The following is a 24,031-nucleotide window of genomic DNA, read 5'->3' as shown; positions in this document are numbered from 1 at the left end:
CTCGCTCTAGGCTGGAAAGAAAGGGGGGTGGTGTGAGGCAGTTCTCATGCTGAGAACATTTCTTCACAGTGTTCTGGGGTTTTCAGAGAAGATCCCAATAGAGGCCACAGTGAAGAGCCCTAGGTCCACGTCCACACACATCTTCCCCACATGGGAGGCTGAAGCTGGTACTCCGAACCTGATTTTTATATGTAGTAGAAGAACAATTAAGAGGAAATATAAAGATGATATTAAATATAAAACTAAACTCCTATCCTGCTTACTACGATTAAACTGTGGATCCAAGAAAAGACTTCAGAAAGTAAAAACCAAACATTTTCTTTACTCTTTATTAAATCCAAAACAGACATCCAACCCATTTGCAATGGAAAAAAAATGCAGATGGACAAGACAGAAATGGGTATTTACTATAAATGAGGCATTTTTGGTAGTATGATATATGTGATAAAAATCTTCAGAGCTAGTTCCCCCTCTTCTGCCCCCATGGAGGAAGAAGGGGTATAAACCTAATGGTCTTAATCCCAACCCCTGTGATTTTTTCCCTGGAAACTCTATCTTTTACTACATTTAACTTGCTGAAGATCAATTATGACGTTTGCTGAGAGCTAAGGAGAACTATACCAAGTAGCCCCTACTGTGAAAGGAAACTGAAAAATAATTTACTTTCCAGTTAATAAAGGAATGAAATTTGAGAGGTACTTTATATATAAGTATAGGTATTCATATATATATATACACACACACACACACACACACCCATTTTAAGTCACTAATTTTCACCAGTGTCTACACAAAAGATGAGAGAATTGTAATGCACAATTTGGAAAATCATGCCATGTATTTCTAAGTAGTCCATGGTAAAAGAAATAACAATAATAAACAATTTTAATATCCTGTTTGGCCATTACACTTAATTCCACTTTCCAATCATGATGCTAGTAAGTACAAGAAGAAATCAAAAGCCAAAAAACTAGCAACCGAATTTCTCCTAATAAAAGTACAACTATTCAATATCCAATTTGTTATACTAAATTAATAAAATGTATAGATCATTGTCATTTTTCCATCATACTACTCTTAAAAGTGACCTTGAATCATTAGTATTTCTGGAGTTATCCTGGTACCTAAGTGGGGTTCCCATTTTTCCATAATGGTGATAACATAAAGAGGTTAGTTGGTGAATGACATGTAAGAAGTAGATTCTGGAAGAGTTTTCCAAAACTCAGTTTGTAAATGTGATTACCTAGGCCAGCTCTTTTTCACTATATATATATATATATATATATGAATACAGTGAAAACAGCATAAAAATTAAAGGACACTTTCAAAAACACACACTCACAATGAAAGTGATTGTAAGTCATACGACCTATCACAGTAGCAATTGTTATACCTCTTTCTACATGGATTTGTGCCCCCATATGTACACGCCGCCTAGTTCAACACAGCACCTAAAGTTAGTGATAACAGAAGTCATAGTACTAGTGACTGAGAAGATTCCTGGGCCTTTTTTAACCTTTCTAATTTACATGGCCAGGAAGGAAAAAGGTAAAAGGGGATCCTATTACACATGATAATTATAATTATCATGTAATTGTACCAGAAAAAAAAAAACACCTCTTAAGTGTAATCCACTTCAGAAATTTTCTTCAGTTACTTTGGATTGGCACTCCCAACCTCCACCCCCACCCTTTTATTTATAGAAATGGGAGGAAGAACTACATCTACAGACTCCTTTGGCAGGTAGGTCCATCCTTGCAGTCCTATGCAAGATTCAGTAAGCGGAATGAGGTGATAACCATATTCCTGTGTGTCTTGACTGTAATGTTATCAATTAAGATCGTAAAATGTTGAGCTTCTCCAACATCACTAATCATCAGGGAAATAAAAATTAAAACCACAATGAGATACCACCTTACCCTAGTCAGAATGGCCATTATTAAAAAAGTCAAAAAATAGATGGTGCAAATATAGTGAGAAGATATCATTGTAAAGATATAGAATCAACCTAAGTGCTCATCAACTGATGAGTAGATAAAGAAAATGTGGTATATATGCACCATGGAATACTACTCAGCCATAAAAAGGATGAAACAATGTCTTTTGCAGCAACTTGGATGGAACTGGAGATGGTGAAGTGAAGTGATGTAGGAATGGAAAACCAAGTGCTGCATGTTCTCACTAATAAGTGGGAGCTACGCTACAGGTATGCAGGGGCATACAGTGGTAAAATGGACATTGGAGACTTAGAAGGGGAGAGAATGGGAAGGATGATGGAAGAAACACTACCTATTGGGTACAAAGTACACTATTCGGTTGATGAGTACACTAAAAATCCAGACATAACTTCAATACAATTTATCCATGTAAACAAAAACCTCTTGTATTGCTAAATCTATCAAAATAAACATTTTTTAAAAAATTGTTTTAAACTTAGAGCTTCTCCTGAGCAACATCCCAATGTCCACACTCTAATTTGCAATGGTGGCCTCAAAAGTTTTAGCTCCTCTGGTAGACCAGTTCTCTATGATTCCTTTGCAAAGTTTCACCTTTAAATCTTTTAACCTTTCCAAAAATTAATTTTATGTGGCATACCTCTTTGTTTAATATACTTGCATAGTTTCTGGTTTCTGCAAAAAGCCTGACTGATAACCAGGTACTAATATTTCAGAATAAATTATGATAAAAATTTCTTTTTCCCTAAAAAAAGAAATTAAAAATTAAGCAACTATATCACCTTATTTCAAAACAAATTTATCAGATATGACAAGCATGCACAAATTCTTAGAATTAAATTATGTTCAATGTTAATTTTCTAACAAAAGTATATGCCATAATATATGACATCATGATATCTTTTATGAAAAGATGGTCCTTGTTGTAATCAATTACTATTCATGTGATTCAAGCTCTCCACCATCACCTTTCCTGACTTCAAGAAATCCTAACTTCTGCAAAATTAACAATTTCACCTTACATTGTATTTGCATCATGTGGTGGGAAACATCCAAAAATCATTGCTAAGCTCACCTTGCCAAAACAAAATCATGGTGGATAATAACAGATGGTCTGTATTAAAAGAGGAGGTATTTGGGATTGGATCTAATTTTATAAGTGATCAATTTATTAGTGTGTATTTTTCTGTTGTTTTATTTACTATTTTTTTAATTCCAGAATATTTCAGGGGGTACAAACGTTTTGGTTACATGAATTAATTTTATACAGCTTGAGTCAAAGTTATAAGTGTATCCATCACCCAGATAATGTGCATTGCACCTGTTAGGTGTAAATTAATCCATCCCCTCCTACCCACGGCTTGATTTCTGTTGAATTTTACTACCATATGTACACATGAGTGTTGATCATTTAGTTCCAGTTTAATGGTGAGTACATGTTGTGTTTGTTTTCCCATTCTTGCAATACTTCAATGTAGGCCCTTAGAATGGTCTCCAGTTTCATGCAGGTGGTTACAAAGGGTATTAGTGCACCATTTTTTTTTCCTGAGTAGTACTCCATGGTATACAGTTACCACATTGTATCAATCCACTTATGTACTGATGGGCACTTGGGTTGTTTCCACATCTTTGCAGTTGTGAATTGTTCTGCTATAAACATTTGAATGCAATTGTCTTTTTTTCCCCTTTGGGTAAATCCCCAGTGGTGGGATTGCTGGATCAAATGGTAGGTCTACTTTTAGTTCTTTGAGGTATCTCCATACTACCTTCCATAGAGGTTGGACTAGTTTGCAGTCCCAACAACAGTGTATAAGTGTACTTTTGTCTCTGCATTCACACCAGCATCTGTTGTTTTTGGGACTTTTTGATAAAAAGCCATTCTCACTATTTTCCTTATTCTTTAGACAAAGTGATAATTGAGAGCATTTAGATAATAAAAAGTTGAGACAATAAGGAACGGACATACTTCATAAGTTTCAAAGGCTTTCAAACATAAGATGCAATCCGAACTAGAACTAAGAAAGGGCAGAGAAAATAGTGAGAAGAGGACAAAACTCCAAAACCAAATCTTTTACAGCAGTGCTAGTCTTGGGTGCCAGAACAGTGGCAAAGTCAAGGAATTCATGAAGATGATAACAAAACAGACTGCAAAGACAAAAGTCTGAAATTTTTATAGAGAGAACTATATACAGATCATTTTTATAGAGAATATAGAAGAAAAGGGGTGAGAGGCTGCTTCTTACATTACACTCCCACCAAAGTGAGAACAAAAAGCCAATTGCTAGAATCTCCCCTACTTCGATGACCGTTCTTCACCTGCACCATAAAACCCTGGCCCTGAATCAGTGTTACAATCTTCCTTTTCCAACTCCAGGGAAGCAGAGCAATTAAGCTCATCTCAAACCTTAACTGACTGGCCTATAAAATAAGGCTGGCCATCCCCTATTACAGAGTAGCCAAATGTATGTAGGATTTGGGGTTCTGAATTTAGCTAAGAGTCTTCAAAGCATTTTATCTGGCATCTCTTATCCAGGGCTATCAGTCAAGGGCTGGCTGGCTCTCGGGGAGGACCAATTCATAAAGTCAGCTGGGACATTTTCTGCAGAGCTCTCTAGAGAAAGCTGTGCTGCTTGTCGGCAGTAAGAGCTGATTCCTGTTATGGGTTATATTCTTTTTGTTCAGGGATTTATAAAGAATTATATTAGTAAATATTAGTCATTATCAAGAAAAAAGTGTGTGTGTTCTCCAGCCATTTAAGCAAACATCCTACTCTCGGGACCCATACTAAGTGGACTGAAGATCTGCAGGGCCCACCCACTGACAAAGCCCAGATTTAATCTCTAAGAGACTGCCAGGCGCTCTCTTGTCCGTGGAAAGCCCTCAAGTTAGGAGTCTGTTCCCCTGTGGCCAGTGCCTGGAACTTAATCTTCCATCTCTTCAGAGTACAGCTAGAAGGAGGCCTATCACATTCTCAGGGGACTTGACAATGGAGAAATGCACTTTTCATTATCTTTAGACTTCTACACTTTTCAAAAAGACTCTCAGCATTTCCAGTAATTGTGCAACAGTTTACCCAATGCTGATAGGTTTTTTTTTTCCTATCAAAAACTTAAATACTTTCTTAAAAGAGAAAAGAAAAAAGTGATCTTGCCAATTTTGTACAGAACCTATATAATGGGTACATCCTTATAAATGAAGGGAAGATAAATCCACTTTCAGTCAAGACAATAAGTAATATACTTTATGTATCACCAATTTTGAGATTATGTATATTTAAAATAGTGTTTCAAAACCCTCCTAAATCATTACAAGTGATAGAGTCTGCCATCCACTTTGGCTCAACAATTATAAACAATAAGGCAGCCAAAATTCTTCCATTCCCGTATAATCTTATGTGTGGGTGGCGATGGTTAGTTCTTATAAATTGTTTGAACATTTGCATATCACAAAATACAAGTTTCTATTAAAAAATGAAATGTTCACCAAAAATATTTTTCCAAATACAAGATTATCTGATTCCCAGAAAAAGAAAACATGACTGTAACATTAATGCTACAACTGTCAAAAAGGAAGCCAAGATACACTCAAGTAAAGCTTTTGCTGAAAAGTTAATATGCTCATCTTTGGAACTTTATTATGTAAGCAGGATACTTTCAGAGCCTAGAATATAAAAAATGCTTAAGTAAGTTAACACTGTAATAATTTATTTGGAAATTGTAATAACAGATATGTAATTCATTTTCTACTATTCACAGATTTTTGAGTTCTGCTAAATTCTAAGGCGACATTACTAACAAGTTAGGATACCTCTGGACAGCTGTAAAATAGGAATTCTACTCTTCACAAAAGCTTATAAATTCTCTATTTTTCATGGTCTAAATTCTAAAACATTCTACGGTTTTGGAATAAACCGATGGCATTCCAGATCTACAGCAAGATCTTCTTCAATAATGAAACAGATAATGACTTTCTGAAATTGCAATACTTTGGAACTGGAGTGGATATGACAAATCGCTTCCAATTCCTTCACTGATGAAGGAGAAATGTGACAGGGACAAGTGAGGGATAACTTAGAAATCACAGTTGGCTGCATTACTTTTCACATCTCTGTAATGCAGTAGCTGATAAGTTGACGGGAAGGTTGAAGTAATCATCTGTAGTGAATAATCACAGTGGAAGTAGTAAACATTTGGGAAAGAGAGTCCAAAAGAAGGGAAATAAACAGGCAAGGGAACCTGCCATTTTTGTCCCCTCTCATGTCTTTGGAATTTTCTCTCTTGTTATTTGAGCTAGAGTTGTGGCAAGGTTCTGGACCATGCTCTAAAGCAATCTATTCCTTAATTGTCCCCAATAGTACAAGGGAGTAAAACACTATTATAGTTTCGCTTTTCTTTAATGATCTATGGATGTAAAGTATAGCTCGGTTTTTCACCTCCTAACCACTTTCCTTGCATTAACACCCAACAATTCTCAAATGTCATAAGAAAAGAAAACTTCCTAAAGAAGAAATCTTGAATAAAATCAAATGGAATGGATTAGGAATATTACCTAGAGTGGTAGAGCTGTCTTTTGACCCTGCCACTCTCATGGAATTATTTTTTTTGGTACTACTGATGTTCTCCTTATTGCCAAATACTAGAGCTATAACCCTGGCCTTTACAAAGAATCTGAGACTATTAATCACTCCTTCCTTCTCAAAACCCTCTCCTCTCTTGGCTACTATAATTTTATATTTTTTCTCTTCATTTCTTTTTCTCTGTTCCCTCCCCTGGATTTTTTTTTTTGAAGGGAGTAGAGACTTTGTCCTAGGCCCACAATCTTCTCTGTACTATGAAAGCTCATCAATTTTTACATCTTCAGTTTCTCATCTTTATACTGATAATTGTAAGTTTTTCTCTCTCATTAGTGCGTCACTTCATACAGTATCACTGTTTAGCTATCACTGCTATTTGATTACCCTACCCTTTTTCTTTTCTTTTCTTTTCTTTTTTTTTTTGAGACAGAGTCTCACTTTGTTGCGTAGGCTAGAGTGAGTGCCGTGGCGTCAGCCTAGCTCACAGCAGCCTCAATCTCCTGGGCTCAAGCGATCCTTCTGCCTCAGCCTCCCGAGTAGCTGGGACTACAGGCATGCACCATCATGCCCGGCTAATTTTATATATATATATTAGTTGGCCAATTAATTTCTTTCTATTTATAGTAGAGAAGGGGTCTCACTCTTGCTCAGGCTGGTTTTGAACTCCTGACCTTGAGCAATCCGCCCGCCTCGGCCTCCCAGAGTGCTAGGATTATAGGCGTGAGCCACCTCGCCTGGCCCCTACCCTTTTTCTTAAATTTAAAATGTATCTGAGGGCATAAGGAAAAGCCAAACCAAAGTGCTTTTCCTATTCTTTCATTCAACAATCAGTATCAAAGACTTCTATGACTCCAGTCATCAAACTGTGTGAGGATTTCTTCCCACCAGCAACCAATCAATCAGTGCTACAACAGACACTAGCTGGATATCCTCTAACTCAAATCAATTCTGACATTATCTACCTGGAGCTAGTATCATGTCCTATATGTTAAGGGCTCAGTCCCCAAGAGTATGCCCACTTTAGAGCTTAGTCCCAACTCCAGGCCTCCAGAAATTCTGACCAACTAGCAATAAATTGGGGTTCCCACCATTCCCTCCTCTGATTCAACTAATTTGTTACAGCAGTTCACAGAACTCAAGGGAATACTTACTTTTACAGGTTTATTTTAAAGGATATTACAAAGGATACAAATAAAGAGATGAAAATTGCAAAGTATGGGGGAAGGGGCATGGAGCTTCCATGCCCTCCTGGAGCCACCCCCCCCCCCCAAAAAAAGAACCTCTATATGTTCAGCTATCTGGAAGCTCTCTGAATCCTGTTAAGTTTTTATGGAGGCTTCATGACATAGGCATGGTTGATTAAATCATTGGCCATTGGTGATTGACTTAACCTTCAGCCCCTCTTCCCCTCCCTGGAGTTGAAAGTCCTAACCTTGGTCATTCTGGTGACCAGCCCAATCTGGAGCTACCCAGGGGCTGCCAGCTACCAGTAAACTCAGTAGCATACAAAAAAAAAAAAAAAAATTGCTATCACTTTGGAGATTGCAAGGATTTTAGGAGTTGTATGCCAATTTAATCTTATCCTCCAACAAAATATTCTCTCCCTGCCTTACAGTTTACCTAGGCTTGGTAACATCTTTCAATCATTTCTCTAATCCATTGTCTCTTAAACTTGATGTGCCCCAGAATCACCTAGAGGGCTTATTAAAACACAGATTACTGGGCCCCACCCCTAGAGTTTCCAATTCAGTAGATCCGGGTAGGGCCAGATAATTTGCATTTCTCACCAGTTCCCAGTGGAGGCTGAAGTTGTTGGTCCAGGGACCACACTTTGAGAACCACCGCCTAAGTCATATTCTAAACATGGTCACCAAATCCATCCTTTCACTCTTTGGTTGTTACTTTTCCTGCATCCCATCAGTACCTTGGTTGAGATTCCCATCACCTCACAACAGGGTTACTTCGAGAGTTTAACATCTAGTCCTTTGAACTGGCTCTATTCTCCCTCTTCCTATCAATGTTCTATTCCCTCACCAGGAAATGATTCCTTAAACATTAGCTCCTCATGGTACTTCCTTGCTCAAAAACTCACAGCTCCTAACTGCTGAGCATAAGACATTTTAAATTCTCTGCTTGGCTCATAAGATCTTTAATGGTCTATAAAATGTGGATACCCAATTACCCAACCCTGCCTATCACAAAGGAGTGTTGTGAGAATTAAATAAGATACAGTCAATTCTTATCATCCATAGCTTTGTTCTAGAAAGTCAATGCGAACACTGCATTAGTGAATATTGAACCATTACTCCTAGAAAAAATACAAGGTTAGAATCCTGCAAGCCCCTGGTCACATTTGTGTCAACTGATCAATATATAACCTTTTAAAAATGTATGTTTCTGTTGAAAGACACCTTATTCAGTATGTCATATTGATTCATTAACTGTGAATTGATGGCCAACAGCTCTGTCAGTCGTGGCTGAGTGAAGTTTATCTGACATGCGTTTCCACGGGAGGGCATGTCATGGGCTTCTTGTGCTTAGGAACGCCATACAGCACAGCGGCACTACGCTGGGGGCCATTTCAAACGGAGAAATCGCCAAGAAAAAGCACAGAAATGTGAAAAACATGGCACAAAACAGACCACAAAAAGGACGAGTGTTTATAGCACCAGAGCTGAGAGGAGGAGGTAGAACTTCGCCCTGTTCAACCTCACCTAGGAAAGTGCACAGGAAGTGACTCGAATCTCTCGCCACTTTGTGCGTGCTTGCAAACGACCATGAAAGCTCCACACGGCTGGGATTTGGTAGTTACAAATAAATTTTACCGAGCAGGCGAGTTTGCAAACACCGAATGCACGAATAATGAGGACCAACTATATTATGAAAGCAACTTTCAAAACCAGAGTATTCATCACATATAACAATAATAAAAATAATAGCAAACATTTTGAGTGCCAGGAGCTCTTCAAAGCATTTCGCGTAAATTAACGCATTTCAAGCCCACAAAAACTCCATAAGAAAGGAATTATCAGCATGCCCATTTTATACATGAGGAAACGAAGGCACACAGAGTGAAGCGCTTTTCCTACTTTCTGATGAAGATTCTCTCCCTGATCTAACCCTAGCCAGGCTCCTCTGAGCTCTCTTCTTGACTAAGCCTCAACCTTGGCCTCTAGACTTGGACAAACACTAACATATTTTCTAACAGCTCAAGGCTGTACCCCTAAGATAACCGTAGCCCCCCCCTAAAGTGCCTGCCTGAGAAAATTCAATACTATCAAAAAAAAGTTTACTGTTTATTTCAGCTAACACCTGAGGATTGGGCCCCCTGTGTCATAGTCTCTGGAACAGGAGAGAATCCTAACTGTGACAATTGCCACTTAACACACACAGCTGGCCCAGACTCATTTAACTGACAAACCCTTTGCAATTTTTCACTCCTGAGCCTCTGTTCACCCTCCACCCTATTCCTTTATTCTCCCTTTAAAATACTAAGTCACCTCTGCACAAATCAAAGTTGAGTTTAGTTCATGCTGGGCTCTTTCCTAGTGTAACGGTTACTACTGATAATAAAATCGGTCCTTGCCATTTTAACTAGTGGCTGACTGTGTTTATCTTTGACAGTTCCCGAGTTAAAAGTGGAATAACTGGGATTTGTGCCTAGGCAAACTGGTCCAAAGCCCAGATCCTCAACCCACTCTGATATGAATATAAGTGAATTTTCTACCACTCCCGAAATGCAGCCTCTGCTCTAGTCATGTGGTCTCCCACGTATCTATTCTTTCATCAGATATTTCTGGGCTTCCCCCAAATATCAGATACTATGTTAGCAATAGCCTATGAGGCAAGCATGATCCAACAACCCGCAGGGTAGGGACATCAAAAGGGGTCTCTAGATTGAGGCTTTGTGGGTGTGTCTAGGGAGAAGTTGAGTTTAGATTGAAAAATAGGAATTAAGCAGATTTAAAAAAAAAAGGAGTAGGAATTCAGAAGAAACACATATACAAATACAGATAGGAAGGCTTCTGAAGCTTGCAGAAAACTAGGCTATTGTTTAAGGCTGGAACAAGGCGAACATGTAGGAAATAGTGAGTGATAAGGCTAAAGACAGAGGGTGGTAAGGGAAAAACCCTGCATGTCAGACTCAGGAGTCTGAGCTTTTTCTCAAATGCTATGAGCAGTCACTGAATGAGTCTAAGCAGATATCAGACATAAGCAAATTTGGATTTGAGAAAGATAACTCCGGAGGGCATTGTGGAGGAGAGATTAGGAGGGATTAAGACTGGAAGTAGAGAGACCTGTCGTGGGGATATTGCAGTCCTCCAGATAAGATGGGGCCCTGGGCTACGGCGCTGTTGGGGTGCACACACACAGAGGCGGCCTAGGAGGCAGAGAGCAGAGCAGGGTCTGGGGGGGGGGAATGAGCCGAGCTACTTCTCCTGTCACCTGTACCGCTACGCAATTCCACAGTCCCCCACCCCCACGCCGTGTTCACTCCTACCGTTGTGCCTTTACTCTGTTCTGCAATCAAATGCTCTTCCTTCCACCTGTGCAAACTAAGGATTTGACCTACGCTTCACTTTCCCGAAGAAGCTGTCCTTAATTACTGTCTCTCAGCAATCTTCCCATTTCTTTACGTTCCGTAATACAGCATAACACTAAATATCTTGGCAGAATTACATCTTTACAAATCATTTCATGTATACAGAAGAGATTAATCCCTCTGACTTAGCTATCTGCTTCTTAATGCACAAGACTTCACCTTATAATTCTTTGTATTTCCTTCAATATCTACCACAAATATCCTGCACACAGTAGGTCAGTAGATGTTCACTAAAGGATAAGCCTCCTTTATAAGCAAAGAGTTTTATATCAGCTCAGTTATCCCATTAGATCAGCCGCTTGAACTGTTTGCCTTTCTCCACAGGTTGTTAATAATGGTGCACAAACTAGTTTTACACCATCTAAAACTCAATAGTGCAAAGATATAATAACTTCGTTCACCTCCAAGCCCTACTACCCCAGAGAAAAACAAGCTGTGACATCCAATTCTTTCTTCACATTCTCAAGTTCTAACTGCTTTCCAGATGGTGACTGGTTTTCATTCTTAAAACTGATAGAAGAGTTTCCTTTTTTTTTCAAAATTTCTACAGCTAAAATGTTTACATTTTTCTCACACTTCCTTAGAGTTTTCACAAAATAAAAATGTTCTTTCCAGAAAAAAAATCCTTTCTTCCCCTTAACATAGTATGGCAGACATCTTCCAAAACGTTACCCATTTTCATGTCAGCACCCCTCACAAGGGTATCCTCACTTCTCCTTCTGTCCTGAGCATCTCTCACCCATTCCAGACTCATATGGTCCGAGTATTTATTGGTCAAAGTGTTTGTGGAGCACCTAAGAACGATTAGACACTGAGGAAGACTTCAAGGATGACCAACCCATGGTTCCAGACCCCATGCATCTCTCTCCCTCTCCTTTAAGCCCTATTTTTCTTACTCTGCTTTATATTTTAGTTGTTCATGTGCCTTGTGCATTGTTTGGTTTCTAATTACCTAGTAAATTTATATTACTTTTTGTCTCAAGTGGAGAAGGACCTCACACTAAACAATGATATTTTTTTTCCTACACTTCCATATGTCGAATACATTCCACCCCACTTCAAATGTCATCTTCTTTTTGTGAGTCTCCATCATTATTTTTTCGCAGTTGCTTTCCCCCTACATGTGTCTTCTGATCTGACCAATGCTTCTTTTTGACTCTTCAAACTTTTCTGAGACAGTTGCGAATAATCTGTCAAGCACCGTCACCTAGGTACCCCCCACCCCGTTATTCACATTCACTCCTTTATTTGTTCCTAAAGATGTTTTTGAAACTAATAAATTGTACAGAGTGGTCACTGTATATAAAGCAGTAGAACAGATACTGTAAGGAAATCCAATGGAAAAAATATTGAATCTTCAAATAAATTTGCAATCGAATTGGGCATTGAGGAGGCCCAGTAGAGCTGATCAGAGCAGAATATTTTTCTGACACTTGAGAATACATTGGCATATAGTCCACACAACACATGGGGGAAGACAGTGCTGATATTGTTTAATTTCTTGTGATCTAGCACTTTTGTAATAGATGTCGGTATTGATAATTAATATTGTATGTGCAGAGACCCAACTTTCAATTGCTTAATATTATCAATTCTTACCCAAAGCTAGAGTTTTTAAAGATCCAAATTGTATTTTATTTACCTTTCAACTAGTCCATTTGCATTAGAAAGATGTCAAGGGTCATAGGAAAATCCTTCAAAAAATGTCATCTATAACTCCAGAAGCAAAAACTAAGTTAAAAACTGGGTGGACACCAGGTAAAGCACATTTCCATATGCCAATCTTTAATTTAGAAGCAAACATTTTTAGTTAAAATAATTGGCATCGAGCTATTTATATAGTATAGAGTATAAAAAGATTTACAGTTTAAATAGTATTTCAAATGCCAAAAGACAAAAAACAGAATCAAAAACAGTCCCATTTCAGTTTTATGACATAATTCTTTAGACGTACCAGATTTTCACTCGAAATTAAAATAATCAGTAAGTCTAAAGAATGTAGATTTGTTTTTGAACCTCCTAATTCCATAAGATCATCAATAAAAGCACTCAAGGAATAGCTATCACCCTTTCTTTAAGTGCCAACTGCATTTGCTTTAAGCATCAGACTCTCTGGCAACGCCAGCCTTTGACTCCTCTGAGTTGAGAAAAGGGCTTTATGAGTCATGTGTTTTTTCTAGGGATATTGAGATCTTAGAATTATTAACTACAGGGAGAAAGTAGAAGTCAAACTCATTCAATAAATTCCAATGCACTCAGATTGAGAGAGCAGGTGCCTGAACGCACATCTGAAGAAAAACTTAGAGGATGCTTTCCAACTCTGCTGCATGCCTCTGACTAAGCAGTCCTGGGATCTCGCCTTACGGCCTCAGAATCAGGCAGGCAGCACTGCGTGGACCAGAAAACTTCTTTCGTCCATCATTCATACAGAGCAAACTGGCTTAAAACTTCCTGGTTTCCTCCTGCAGCGATACTTCACAGAGATACAGAACTGCCATCTAGTGACTAAGAGGAAAAAGGCAAGGTAATTTACATGAAAAACTAAGATCGTGAGCTTTTTAAAAAAGTAATAAAGCACTAAGTTGGTAAAATTAACACAATTTGGGACAAAGTCCTAGGAAAACTTCAAATTGTGTAGGTAAACTAAAATATGAATGCTTATGTGCCTCTATAATGTAGCTTGACATCTGACTCTCATAAATGGTATAGTTTAAATATAATAGAATAACTTTCAAAATAAACTTCTCATCTCATCCATCTGACGATTTGGGCATGAGACAGCACCAAATAGCCATAAGGTGATTGCTAATGTAAAACTGTAAATGTTTATCACAGTAGAGGCATAAAATAAAACAGACCTACATTCAAATCGTGGCTTTACTCTTTATGGAGTTTGTGACCTTAGACAAGTTACTTTTAACTCCTATAAACATTTTCTTTACAGCTAAATGTGGATTATAATGGTTACTTTAAAGGACTATTGTAAGGATTGTATAAGGTGATGCAGTAAAAGAATAGGTGTGCAGTAGGTTGATAATTAATTCTAGCTTTTTGTATCCCTCCATGACCAATTACTTTTAGGCTCTTATAAAACGTACCCGCGTCATCTAAGAGAAGAACCACCCCATAAAATAAACTTACAGGGGGCCGAGAAAGATGGCCGAATAGAAAGCTCTAGCGATCATCCCTCCATAGGAACGTCACATTCAACAACTACCCACGCAGGCAAGCGCCTTCAGCAGAACTGAACACCAGGTGAGGGATCCTACTATGTGGTGCTCTGAAGAGGCAGAAAAGAATCCTGCGTTGCCTACACCACTCCTCCCTCATCCCCCAGCTGTGTCACACCCAGTGCAGAGAGACCTGGACACCCCTGGGAGGGAGAGCGAAGTGATTATAAGGGCTTTGCACCGAAACTCCGGGCCACCCTGGCACAGGGGAACAGAGTGCAGGGTAGAATTCTGCCGGTGCCCACAGCGGGAGCATTTAGACCAGCCTGACCAGAGGGAAATTCTCCACCTTGAAGCCTGAGTCCAAGATGGCCCCACCACCCGCAGAAAAAGAGCAGCCTGGGGCCTGGACTAAATTCCTAAGGCAGTGGGGCCATGAGGGCTGCAGCCCTCAGGCAATTGCTGTGGCTGTGCTGGCTCCAAGCCAGTGGACTTGGGGTGCACAAGACCCAGGGTGACACCAGCAGCTGCAGCCAAGCCAGTGCCTATGTCAGGCGTCCTCATACTATAGCCCACCGAGGATATTTATCCCTTTCCTGCCCGCTGGGTGTTTTTGCCACCACTGCCTGTCCTGCTTAGTAGCCAGCTCGTCCTGGGCCCACAGTGCGCATGTGTGGAATGTGCACCTCACTCTCCAACGGTCTGAGGGACAGTGAACTGGCCCCCTGTTTAAAACGTTTGAGGACCCCTGGCCTACGTTAACCCCTCCCCCAACTACAGGCAGTATGTCTTAGGAAGAGTCCTCTTCCACCTGGGGAAAGGAAAGGGAAGAGCTCAAGGGACTTTGGCAACTTGGGCACCAGCTCAGCCACAGTAAAATTAAGTACCAGGCCCTCGAGTCCGAGCCTTGGTGGCATTTCTGGACTCACCCTGGGCCAGATGGAAACATGCTGCCTTTGAAGGGTGGTCCCCGGAGGATTCTTCACAGGCTAACTACAGAGCCGTGTGGCTCTGAATAAACATCTGAGGTATCCAGGCATCAGTCACCACTGGTTTTAGGTGAGACTGGACTGGCTTCAGGTGTGACCTGGCACTGATTGCCACAAGGAAGTGCCCCTGTCATTCCTCCCCAACTTCAGCAGCCCAGCACAGAGAGTGAGAGATTTTGCCTGGTAATCCAGGGAATTCTCTTGTATCTTCCCAAGGTGGTATCAACAGGAGTCTGCAAGAGTCACAGCATTACTGGGTTTGGGGCACCCCCAGTGCTGATATAGCTGCAGTGACCAGAGACTTAGAACACAATGCTCAATCCCATTTGAGTATCTGGAAAGCCTTCACAAAAAGGAAGGGTCCAAACAAGGCCAAACTGTGAAGAATTAAATTAAATACCTAACTCTTCATGCCTGGACATCAATGAACATCAGCAAGCATCAAGAACATCCAGGAAGACATGACCTCACCAAACAAAATAAGGTACCATTGACAATCCCAGAGGGATGGAGACAGATGATCTTTTCAATAAAGAACTCAAAATAGCTGTCCTGAAGAAGGCCAATGAACTTCAAGACAACACAGAGAAGGAATTCAAAAGCCTATCAGAAATATTTAGCAAAGATATTGAAACAATAAAAAAATCAGGTAGAAATTCTAGAGCTTAAGAATTCAATTGGCAAACTGAGAAATACATCAGAGTCTCTCAACAGCAGAACTGACCAAGCAGAAGAAAGAATTAGTGAGCTTGAAGACAGCCTATTTGAAAATGCACAGTCAGAAGAGAAAAAAAGAATAAATAAGAATGAAGTACACCTACATGATCTAGAAAATAGCCTCAAAATAGCAAATCTAAGAGTTACTGGCCTTAAAGAGGAGGTAGAGAGGGATTGGGATAGAAAATTTATTCAAAGAAGAAATAACAGAGAACTTTCCAAATCTACAGAAAGATACCAATATTCAGGTACAAGAAGATCATACAATAGCAAGCAGATTTAACCTAAACAAGGCTACCTCAAAGCATTTAATAATAAAGTTCCCAAAGGTCAGAGATAAAGAAAAGGTCCTAAGGGAAGCAAAAAAAAAAGAAACAAAATAACATATAGAGGAGTTCTAATATGTCTGGCAGCAGACTTCCCAGTGGAAAGATTACAGACCAGGAGAGAGTGGCATAACATATTCAAAGTGCTGAAGAAAGAAAATCTTAAACCTAGAATATTATATCCTACAAAAATATCCTTCAAAAATGAATGAGAAATAAAGACTTTTCCAGACAAACAAAAGCTGAAGATACTGGTCTGGGCAAAGACTTCTTGAGTAAAACCCCAAAGCATAGGCAACCAAAACAAAATTAGACAAATGGGGTCACATCAAGATAAAAAACTTCGGCACAGCAAAGGAAACAATCTACAAAGGGAAGAGACAACCCACAGAATGGGAGAAAATATCTGCAAACTAACCATGACAAGGGATTAATAACTAGATTATACAAGGAACTCCAACAACTCAATAGGAAAAAAATCAAATAATCCAATGAAAAAATGGACAAAGGAACTGAACAGACATTTCTCCAAAGAAGACATGCAAATAGCCAACAGGTATATGAAACAATGCTCAACATCATTAGTCAGAGAGATGTAAATCAAAACTACAATGAGATATCATCTCACGCCAGTTGAAATGCTTTTTATCAAAAAGACAGGGAATAATGAATGCTGCCAAGGACGTAGAGAAAGGAGAACCCTCATAAACTGCTGGTGGGAATGTAAATTAGTGCAACCACTATGGAAAACAGTATGGAGCTTCCTCAAGAAACTGAAAATAGAACTACCATATGACACAACAATCCCACTGCTAGGTATATCCAAAGAATGGGAAGTCAGTATATTGAAAAGATATTGGCACCTTATTATAGCACTATTCATAATAGTGAAGATATGGAAGCAACCAAGTGTCCATCAACAGATGAATGGATAAAGAAATTGTGGTATATACACACAATGGACTATTATATAGTCCTGCCATTAAAAACAACATGAATAAAACTGGAGAACATTATGCTAAGTGATATAAGCCAAGCACAGAAAGACAAATTTCACGTGTTCTCACTCATATGTGGGAGATAAATATTAAAAACAACTGATCTCATGTAGACAGACGTAGAATGTTGGTTACCAGAGGCTGGGAAGTGTATGGGGGTGGGAGATAAATTGGGGATGATTAATGAGTGTGAAAATATAGTTACCTAGAATGAACTATATTCAATAGTACACCAAAGTGACTATAACCAACAATAAGTTAGGGTATACTTTAAAATAACTAAATGAGTGGAATTGGAATGTTCCTTACACAAAGAAATGTTAAACGCCTAAGGTGATGGATACTCCAGTTACCCTGATTTGGTTAATTCACACTGTATCCCGGTATCAAAACATCACATGTGCCTTTTAAAGATACAACTATTATGTACCCAAAATTAAAAATAAAACATTTTTTAAAAAGTTTAGTGTCACAAAACATTCTATTAAGAACTTGAAGAGACAATATAATTATAAGCCCTGGGTAAAGCAAACAAGAAAAATAAAATAAGCTTATGACAAAAAGTCAATGATTCCAAAGGTAAATGATATCATTGTTCAGTGCATAACCTCAATTGCTTCCAAAAATTGTTACCTCTCAATTTATTGTATTTCCTGATGCTTCACTGTCAACAAGGAAAGGAGGTGTGACATTTATTCAATCTATTTCACCCTTAAGTCTCCAAGCTTCTACATCAGGTGTTTTGAAATCACCAGTCCATTAAGTTTTCTGCATATTGCAATATATTTTACCATGGTTCATAACTTGAGAAAAACAGATAATCTCTCCATAATCTACACAAATGAACATATGTCTTGAAATATTATAGTGGTACAGGTTACTATATAGATAGACGTTGTACCTGGTTTACCACTGTTACTATTACAGAATATTTTTTGTCCAGGTTCTTTTCGTATAACAAATAATTCTTTCATATATGCCCTTGGTATAAGAATTTAGAAAAAGCTAATATATTCTTTAAGATCACAATTTAGCCATGCCTCCAACACAAGTCAAAAAAAATGGGAGGGTATTTGAGGACACAATTTTTCTTAATTATTGCTGACTTTACTATTCCTTTTTTTTTTTTTTTTTACCTCTATTGGTCTTCATCTCATTCACTACTGGCTAATCACTGCAGTTAATTAAGCAATTGTCAGCTGAGTCCACCATGCCCCTCTCCAAGTGCCTCCAGGTTGACGTAGGTCTCTTCTGACAAAAATAAGCTTAGAAAACTTGACTTTTATGACAATATCCTTAAGAGCAGCTGTACTTTTACAATAGCCAATCTAACTGTATTTTTGAAAGCTCCCATAGACTATAAAATTAAATTCTCAACCGATGTTATGCCCATATTTCTCCACCAGAGGGAGCACAACTTGCTATTTGATGCAGGACTTCTTTTTTTTTTTTTTTTTTTTTTTTGAGACAGAGTCTGTCTTTGTTGCCTAGGCTAGAGTGAGTGCCTTGGCGTCAGCCTAGCTCACAGCAACCTCAATCTCCTGGCTCAAGCAATCCTTCTGCCTCAGCCTCCCGAGTAGCTGGGACTACAGGCATGCGCCACCATGCCCGGCTAATTTTTTATATATATATATTAGTTGGCCAATTAATTTCTTTCTATTTTTATAGTAGAGACGGGGTCTTGCTCTTGTTCAGGCTGGTTTCGAACTCCTGACCTCGAGCAATCCGCCTGCCTCGGCCTCCCAGAGAGCTAGGATTACAGGCGTGAGCCACCACGCCCGGCCAGGACTTCTTTTTAAAAGGGAAGTTATTTTATGCTTTGAAGAGTTCTCAAAGATCACCAATTCTTTACTTTCACAGAGAAAAGTACTATGTCTTAGATAATCTATTATAAGTATGTTGTCACACGAACCCAAAATAGACTTAGGTGTAGAACCCAGGTATGACTCTCATTTTCTCCTAGACCACACTCAACATAAGCTTACTACTGATTGCCAATACTAAGTTATTGTCAAAAGCATGGTTGGGAGCATCAATACATTTAACAAGTAATTTTATATCCAAAATAGAAATTGCTACCCACAATTCCTCTTCCATATGAATGTTTCCTTTCTTGTTTGTTTTTTTTTTAATAAGAAGTCCATTTTAATACAAGAAAAAAAGACAAAATTTGGCTTCTTTAATATCAGAAAAAAAAATCCATGGAAATTAACTAACAAATGTTTCATCCACCAAAGCAAGTTAAGAATCTTATTTGATTTTAGAAAAGCTCTGACATTTTTTAAAGATCATATCCAGCCAGGCATGGTGGCTTACACTTATAATCCCAGCACTCTGTGAGGCCAAGGTGGGAGGATCACTTCAGGCCAGGAGTTCGAGACCAGCCTGGGCAACATAGTGAGACCCCATTTCTACCAAAAATATTTAAAATTAGCCAGGCATGGTGGTGCATGCCTGTAGTCACAGATACTCAGGAGGCTGAGGCAGGAGAATCACTTGGGCCTAGCAATTCAAGGCTGCCATGAGCTATAATCTTGCCACACACACAAATCATATCCATGGGACTATTTGCCCACCAGGTACAACTGAGCTGACTTCTCCCTGGAGTAGCCAGTTCCCTGTTGGAGCCAACTGTTGTTGGGCCCAACTCTTTGGCCAGATATGGAATGACACAGCTTCTGAAAAGCTTGTAGTCAGTTCCACTTCAAGACTGATTTTGTTTGCAAAATATAAATGGAAGAAAACATCCCCTTCTGCCTGACTGGATTCCCCTGCAGGCTCAGGAAAGCAAGGGCAATCTCGCCAGCTGGGTAGATGGGGAGATAAATCAGAGTCGGTCACAATTTCAAGATAAATAACGGAGACAGAGAGTCAACACCCCAGTCAGATCTTCTTACCTGCTGGATGGCATCTGAACCTTTTCTTGGAGTTTCCAAAACAGCAGATTGAGATTCTGGATTACAAAGGAAGCAGACAGTCAATATCTTAAAGAACAAGTTTTCCTATTTCCTCAGTCAGCAAATAAAACTTTCACTAAAATATACCTTTAACCATACATACCAAAAATATCCAGTCTCTCTTCCAATTATATTATTGGATTATTAGGATATGACTACCTTTCAGTATATATAACACATATAATGATGAACACTCATGTTATTAGTTATTTTAAAATATTGGAATAGTCCTATGCCCTTCTTTACACATCGACCACAATTATTTGTTTCAGTTGCTACGTTCTATATTGTGCCGGGAAGTCCCTAAGACTTTCACTTACTATTCACTAATCTAACATCTGTGCCATGGATCTTAAAGGATGTGGCCTCAAAAGTTGGATCTAACTATAATAAATTATCTTTGGATTTCACGGAGAGATGATGGGCACTGTCACCAAGAGGCACTGAATACGACTGGATCCTGAAGGAATTTTGCTCCTTTGGTCTTTGTACCTGGGATTCTACGAGACTGCAAATTCATCACGCTGGAAAACCTAAGGGATAAAACCAAGTCCTGGATTTTTTTTTACTTTAAGCTAGAGGGCACTTTCTAAGTGAAGCTTGCATACGAATTTAAAAACATAAAAATAAAAATGAAAAGGCCCTCAGGAATCCCAAGTGTTCCGTGGAGTTGAGTCTGGAAACCACTGATCTCGTCCATCTTCCACATTTTAGAGACGAGAAACCCAATGCCCATAGTGCAAACAGTTGGTGGCAAGGTGAAGACTAGAACTTATGTCTCCTGTCACATTCCCCCCACCCCCGACACTGGCCTGCAGACCAGACCCCGGACACAAGACACAGTAGCCACTCTTCATGGCCACCTCAACATCCCCAATTTAGCTGCATCGTAGCTGATGTGCACGACAATGCTACAGAAAAATAAGACGTGTGGTATTTAAACGGCAAAACATATTACTAAGCTACGATGAAAGTTTTTCACTTTATTCTGAGTCTCAGCCTCTCCCTGGGCCCACCGGCCTGGTTCCATCTGCTGTCATCCCTCACCTCTCTAACCGCCCTCTGTCCCCACCTACTCACGATGCTCTGCTGGCAGCTTACTGTGCTCTAAACACTGGTCGCACTTCTTCCACAGGGCCTCAGAGCCACAGCCAGCTGTTGCCTTTGCCCAGAATGATCACCCTTCCTCCTGCTACCTGCCTGCCCACCTTCTGGGCCCCTTCTCACGGGGCTTTGCCCCAGCCTCTCTGGGCATCTAAAGGAGCAGCTCCACCCCCACCCACTCCTCAGCACCCCTACACCCTGGCCTTACTTCCTCATTAACGTGGACCATCACACCACATGGCCCGTAATTCCCTTGCTTGTGTACTTATTTATACCTCTTACTCCACCAGAACATAAGCTCCATGAAAGCAAGGGTTTCTGTTGATTTTTCTCCCCTCTTGTAGCCTCAACATCTAGCTAACGCCTGGCACGTAGCAGGCGCTTAACATATCTGTTGAGTGATTACAGGAGTGAATGAAAGAATAAATGAGAGATCCACACAAAGATCAGACCATGAAAGTGGGTGCTACTATGCAAAGTGGGATATTCTGGGGAAGGAAAGAGGGAGTAATGATTTTAGGAGAGGCAATATAGATACTGCCTTGCCTTTAGCTACTTTCTAAACCTCAGCTAAGAGTGTATTTTTCAAAACAAAAATCATTGAGAAGTGCATGATGTAGTCCCTTACCAACAGATGTCAGAGTGGCAAGAGAATATAAACAAAGTAGCTTTAAAATACAACCATTTCCCCAAATACTGCATTTGATTGAGCTGATCAAAAAGGGATTCTTCTTTCTTACAGTGGCAATTCTCTACTCTGAACTGAACACCAGGGTTAGCCAAATTTGAATAAAGATCTTTAACAGCACAGCTAGTCAAAGAGTTAATATTAAAGCAAATCCAAACTCATTTTCTGAGATTTTTTTGTGTGTGTGTCACTTCCAAATCCTCCCAAACACAATAGACTCAAGACAAGCACTGACTTTGTACCAATGGAGGAAAACTTTCTCTTCCTCTTCTTTCTGATAGTGCCATAAGATTCCAAAGGATCTTCTGGTCATACACTAAGAATTCCTTACATTAAAAATGTTTCTCAGCTTTCTCTATAGTCCTTGACATGGTGACCGACCTGTCCCAAAGAGCAAACTTCTGGGATCTGATAATAAATAAGAACAAAGTGTAGTTTGGCAGAACAATGGACTTAGAAAACAATGTTTATTAGAACGATGTGTCAGTGAAATATTCTGGAAACCTACACCCGAACCTGCAGTTTCCCTCTTTCTAATTCAAAGCTTACCTGAACTGAATTCATTTTCCCAGCCCCATCACTACATATTTTATTTCCTTGAATTCATGTGTTAAAATATCTAAGAGAAGTTTAGATGTCAAAATGCTCTCTTCGAAATCCTAAGCTGGAACACAGGGGTTCTCGAGAGCCAAGATTTTAAGAGGAAAGAGATGCACAGAATAATGTTAATGCAAAATAAAGGGGAAATGCATGAGAACCACTAAGAGGAAAGAAAAATACAGGTTAAAGAGAAAAAATAATAGGGAATAAAAGAAAGCAAGAAAATAGAAGAAAGACGGTATAGGGAGGAGAAAATAAAGGGAAGCATGAGAAATGGCAAAGAGCTTCCTGCAGGGAGTGGCGAGATGTCAGCCTGCCGGGAGCAAATAAGGAAACTGGCCTCTCAGTGATGGCTCAAGACTAGAGTCCCTGGGCCTGTGGACCTGACAGATCAGGTTAGTTCCAACATTCACAGAGGTCCCCAAACACAGACTCCAATGCACTTTTTACCAACACTGTCCTCCTCCCAGGACTGGGGGCAGTTTCGAGAACCCAGAACCGCCCTAAACCCAGCTCCAGGACTGGCCAGCAGTCTGCATTAAACATTCATCAACTAGGATGGTTAATTAACCCTTTGCACTCGCTTGCTTTTTTTCTCTTGCTCCCACCAATGCTAACTGTGTAGAGTCACACTCCACATCTGAGTGCAAAGGGTTAAAAAGTGAGAGCACTCTCAAGGGTACACTTAGAACTGTCACCTCCTTCACTCATCCCTAAAATTAAGAAGCTAGAATTTAAAAAAAAAAAAAATCATTGTGAAGTAAAGAGAGAGAAAACATTTTCCTGATAAAACTTAAAATATAGCATTTTTTAAAGTTACCTCATAAAAATACTGAGCATACTCTAAAATTCTGGGCTCCCTACAATTCCAAATATGTTTCAGAAGAAATCTCTATATCATCATAAAATAAGTGTATCACTCATAAAATAAAGCATGCTTGAATGAGTTATATATTTGTAGAGAGAAGACAATAAGATAACGAGGAGATGCCTCTCTGTTAAGAATGGAAAAGAAATTAAATCACCCCCTTTAAAAAATATACACATTATGCCTCCTAAAAATGAATTAAGTGGCCTCTAGATAGTTTTACATTTTAAGTGAAAATTCAGTTATATAAAATTATTAAATTATAGCTTTTTTAATGGTATACATCAATTTGATTCAAATCTAGCCAATTTAGTTGAAAGATAATTCATTAAACTTTACTTAAATAGCAAGACTTATGATTGGCTGTCTAATAAATGGTAGGTGTTTTTCATTCTGATACACTATGTTCTTCCACAAATGAAGTTGGGGTTAAACACTTAAGTCTTCCTAAACGGGGCCAATCCTATGTTCTTCTTATTTGAT

General features: G+C 39.2%; 1 protein-coding gene across 2 annotated transcripts in view; it reads right to left on the bottom strand.

Annotated features, from left to right (window-relative positions):
- Positions 1–24,031, bottom strand: part of FMN2 (formin 2) — a 307,908-nt gene that overhangs the window by 212,822 nt on the left and 71,055 nt on the right. For both annotated transcript variants that reach the window (XM_012738321.3, XM_075995507.1), the window contains exon 4: positions 20,229–20,284. In XM_012738321.3, coding sequence (XP_012593775.2) covers positions 20,229–20,284 — 56 coding nt within the window. The remainder of the gene's footprint in view (positions 1–20,228; positions 20,285–24,031) is intronic.

The sequence above is a fragment of the Microcebus murinus genome, chromosome 19 (genome assembly GCF_040939455.1).
Source record: "Microcebus murinus isolate Inina chromosome 19, M.murinus_Inina_mat1.0, whole genome shotgun sequence".
In the NCBI taxonomy this organism is placed as follows: Eukaryota; Metazoa; Chordata; class Mammalia; order Primates; family Cheirogaleidae; genus Microcebus; species Microcebus murinus.
Note: the sequence above shows the minus strand (reverse complement) of the source record. Positions and strands in the feature narration are given on the sequence as shown.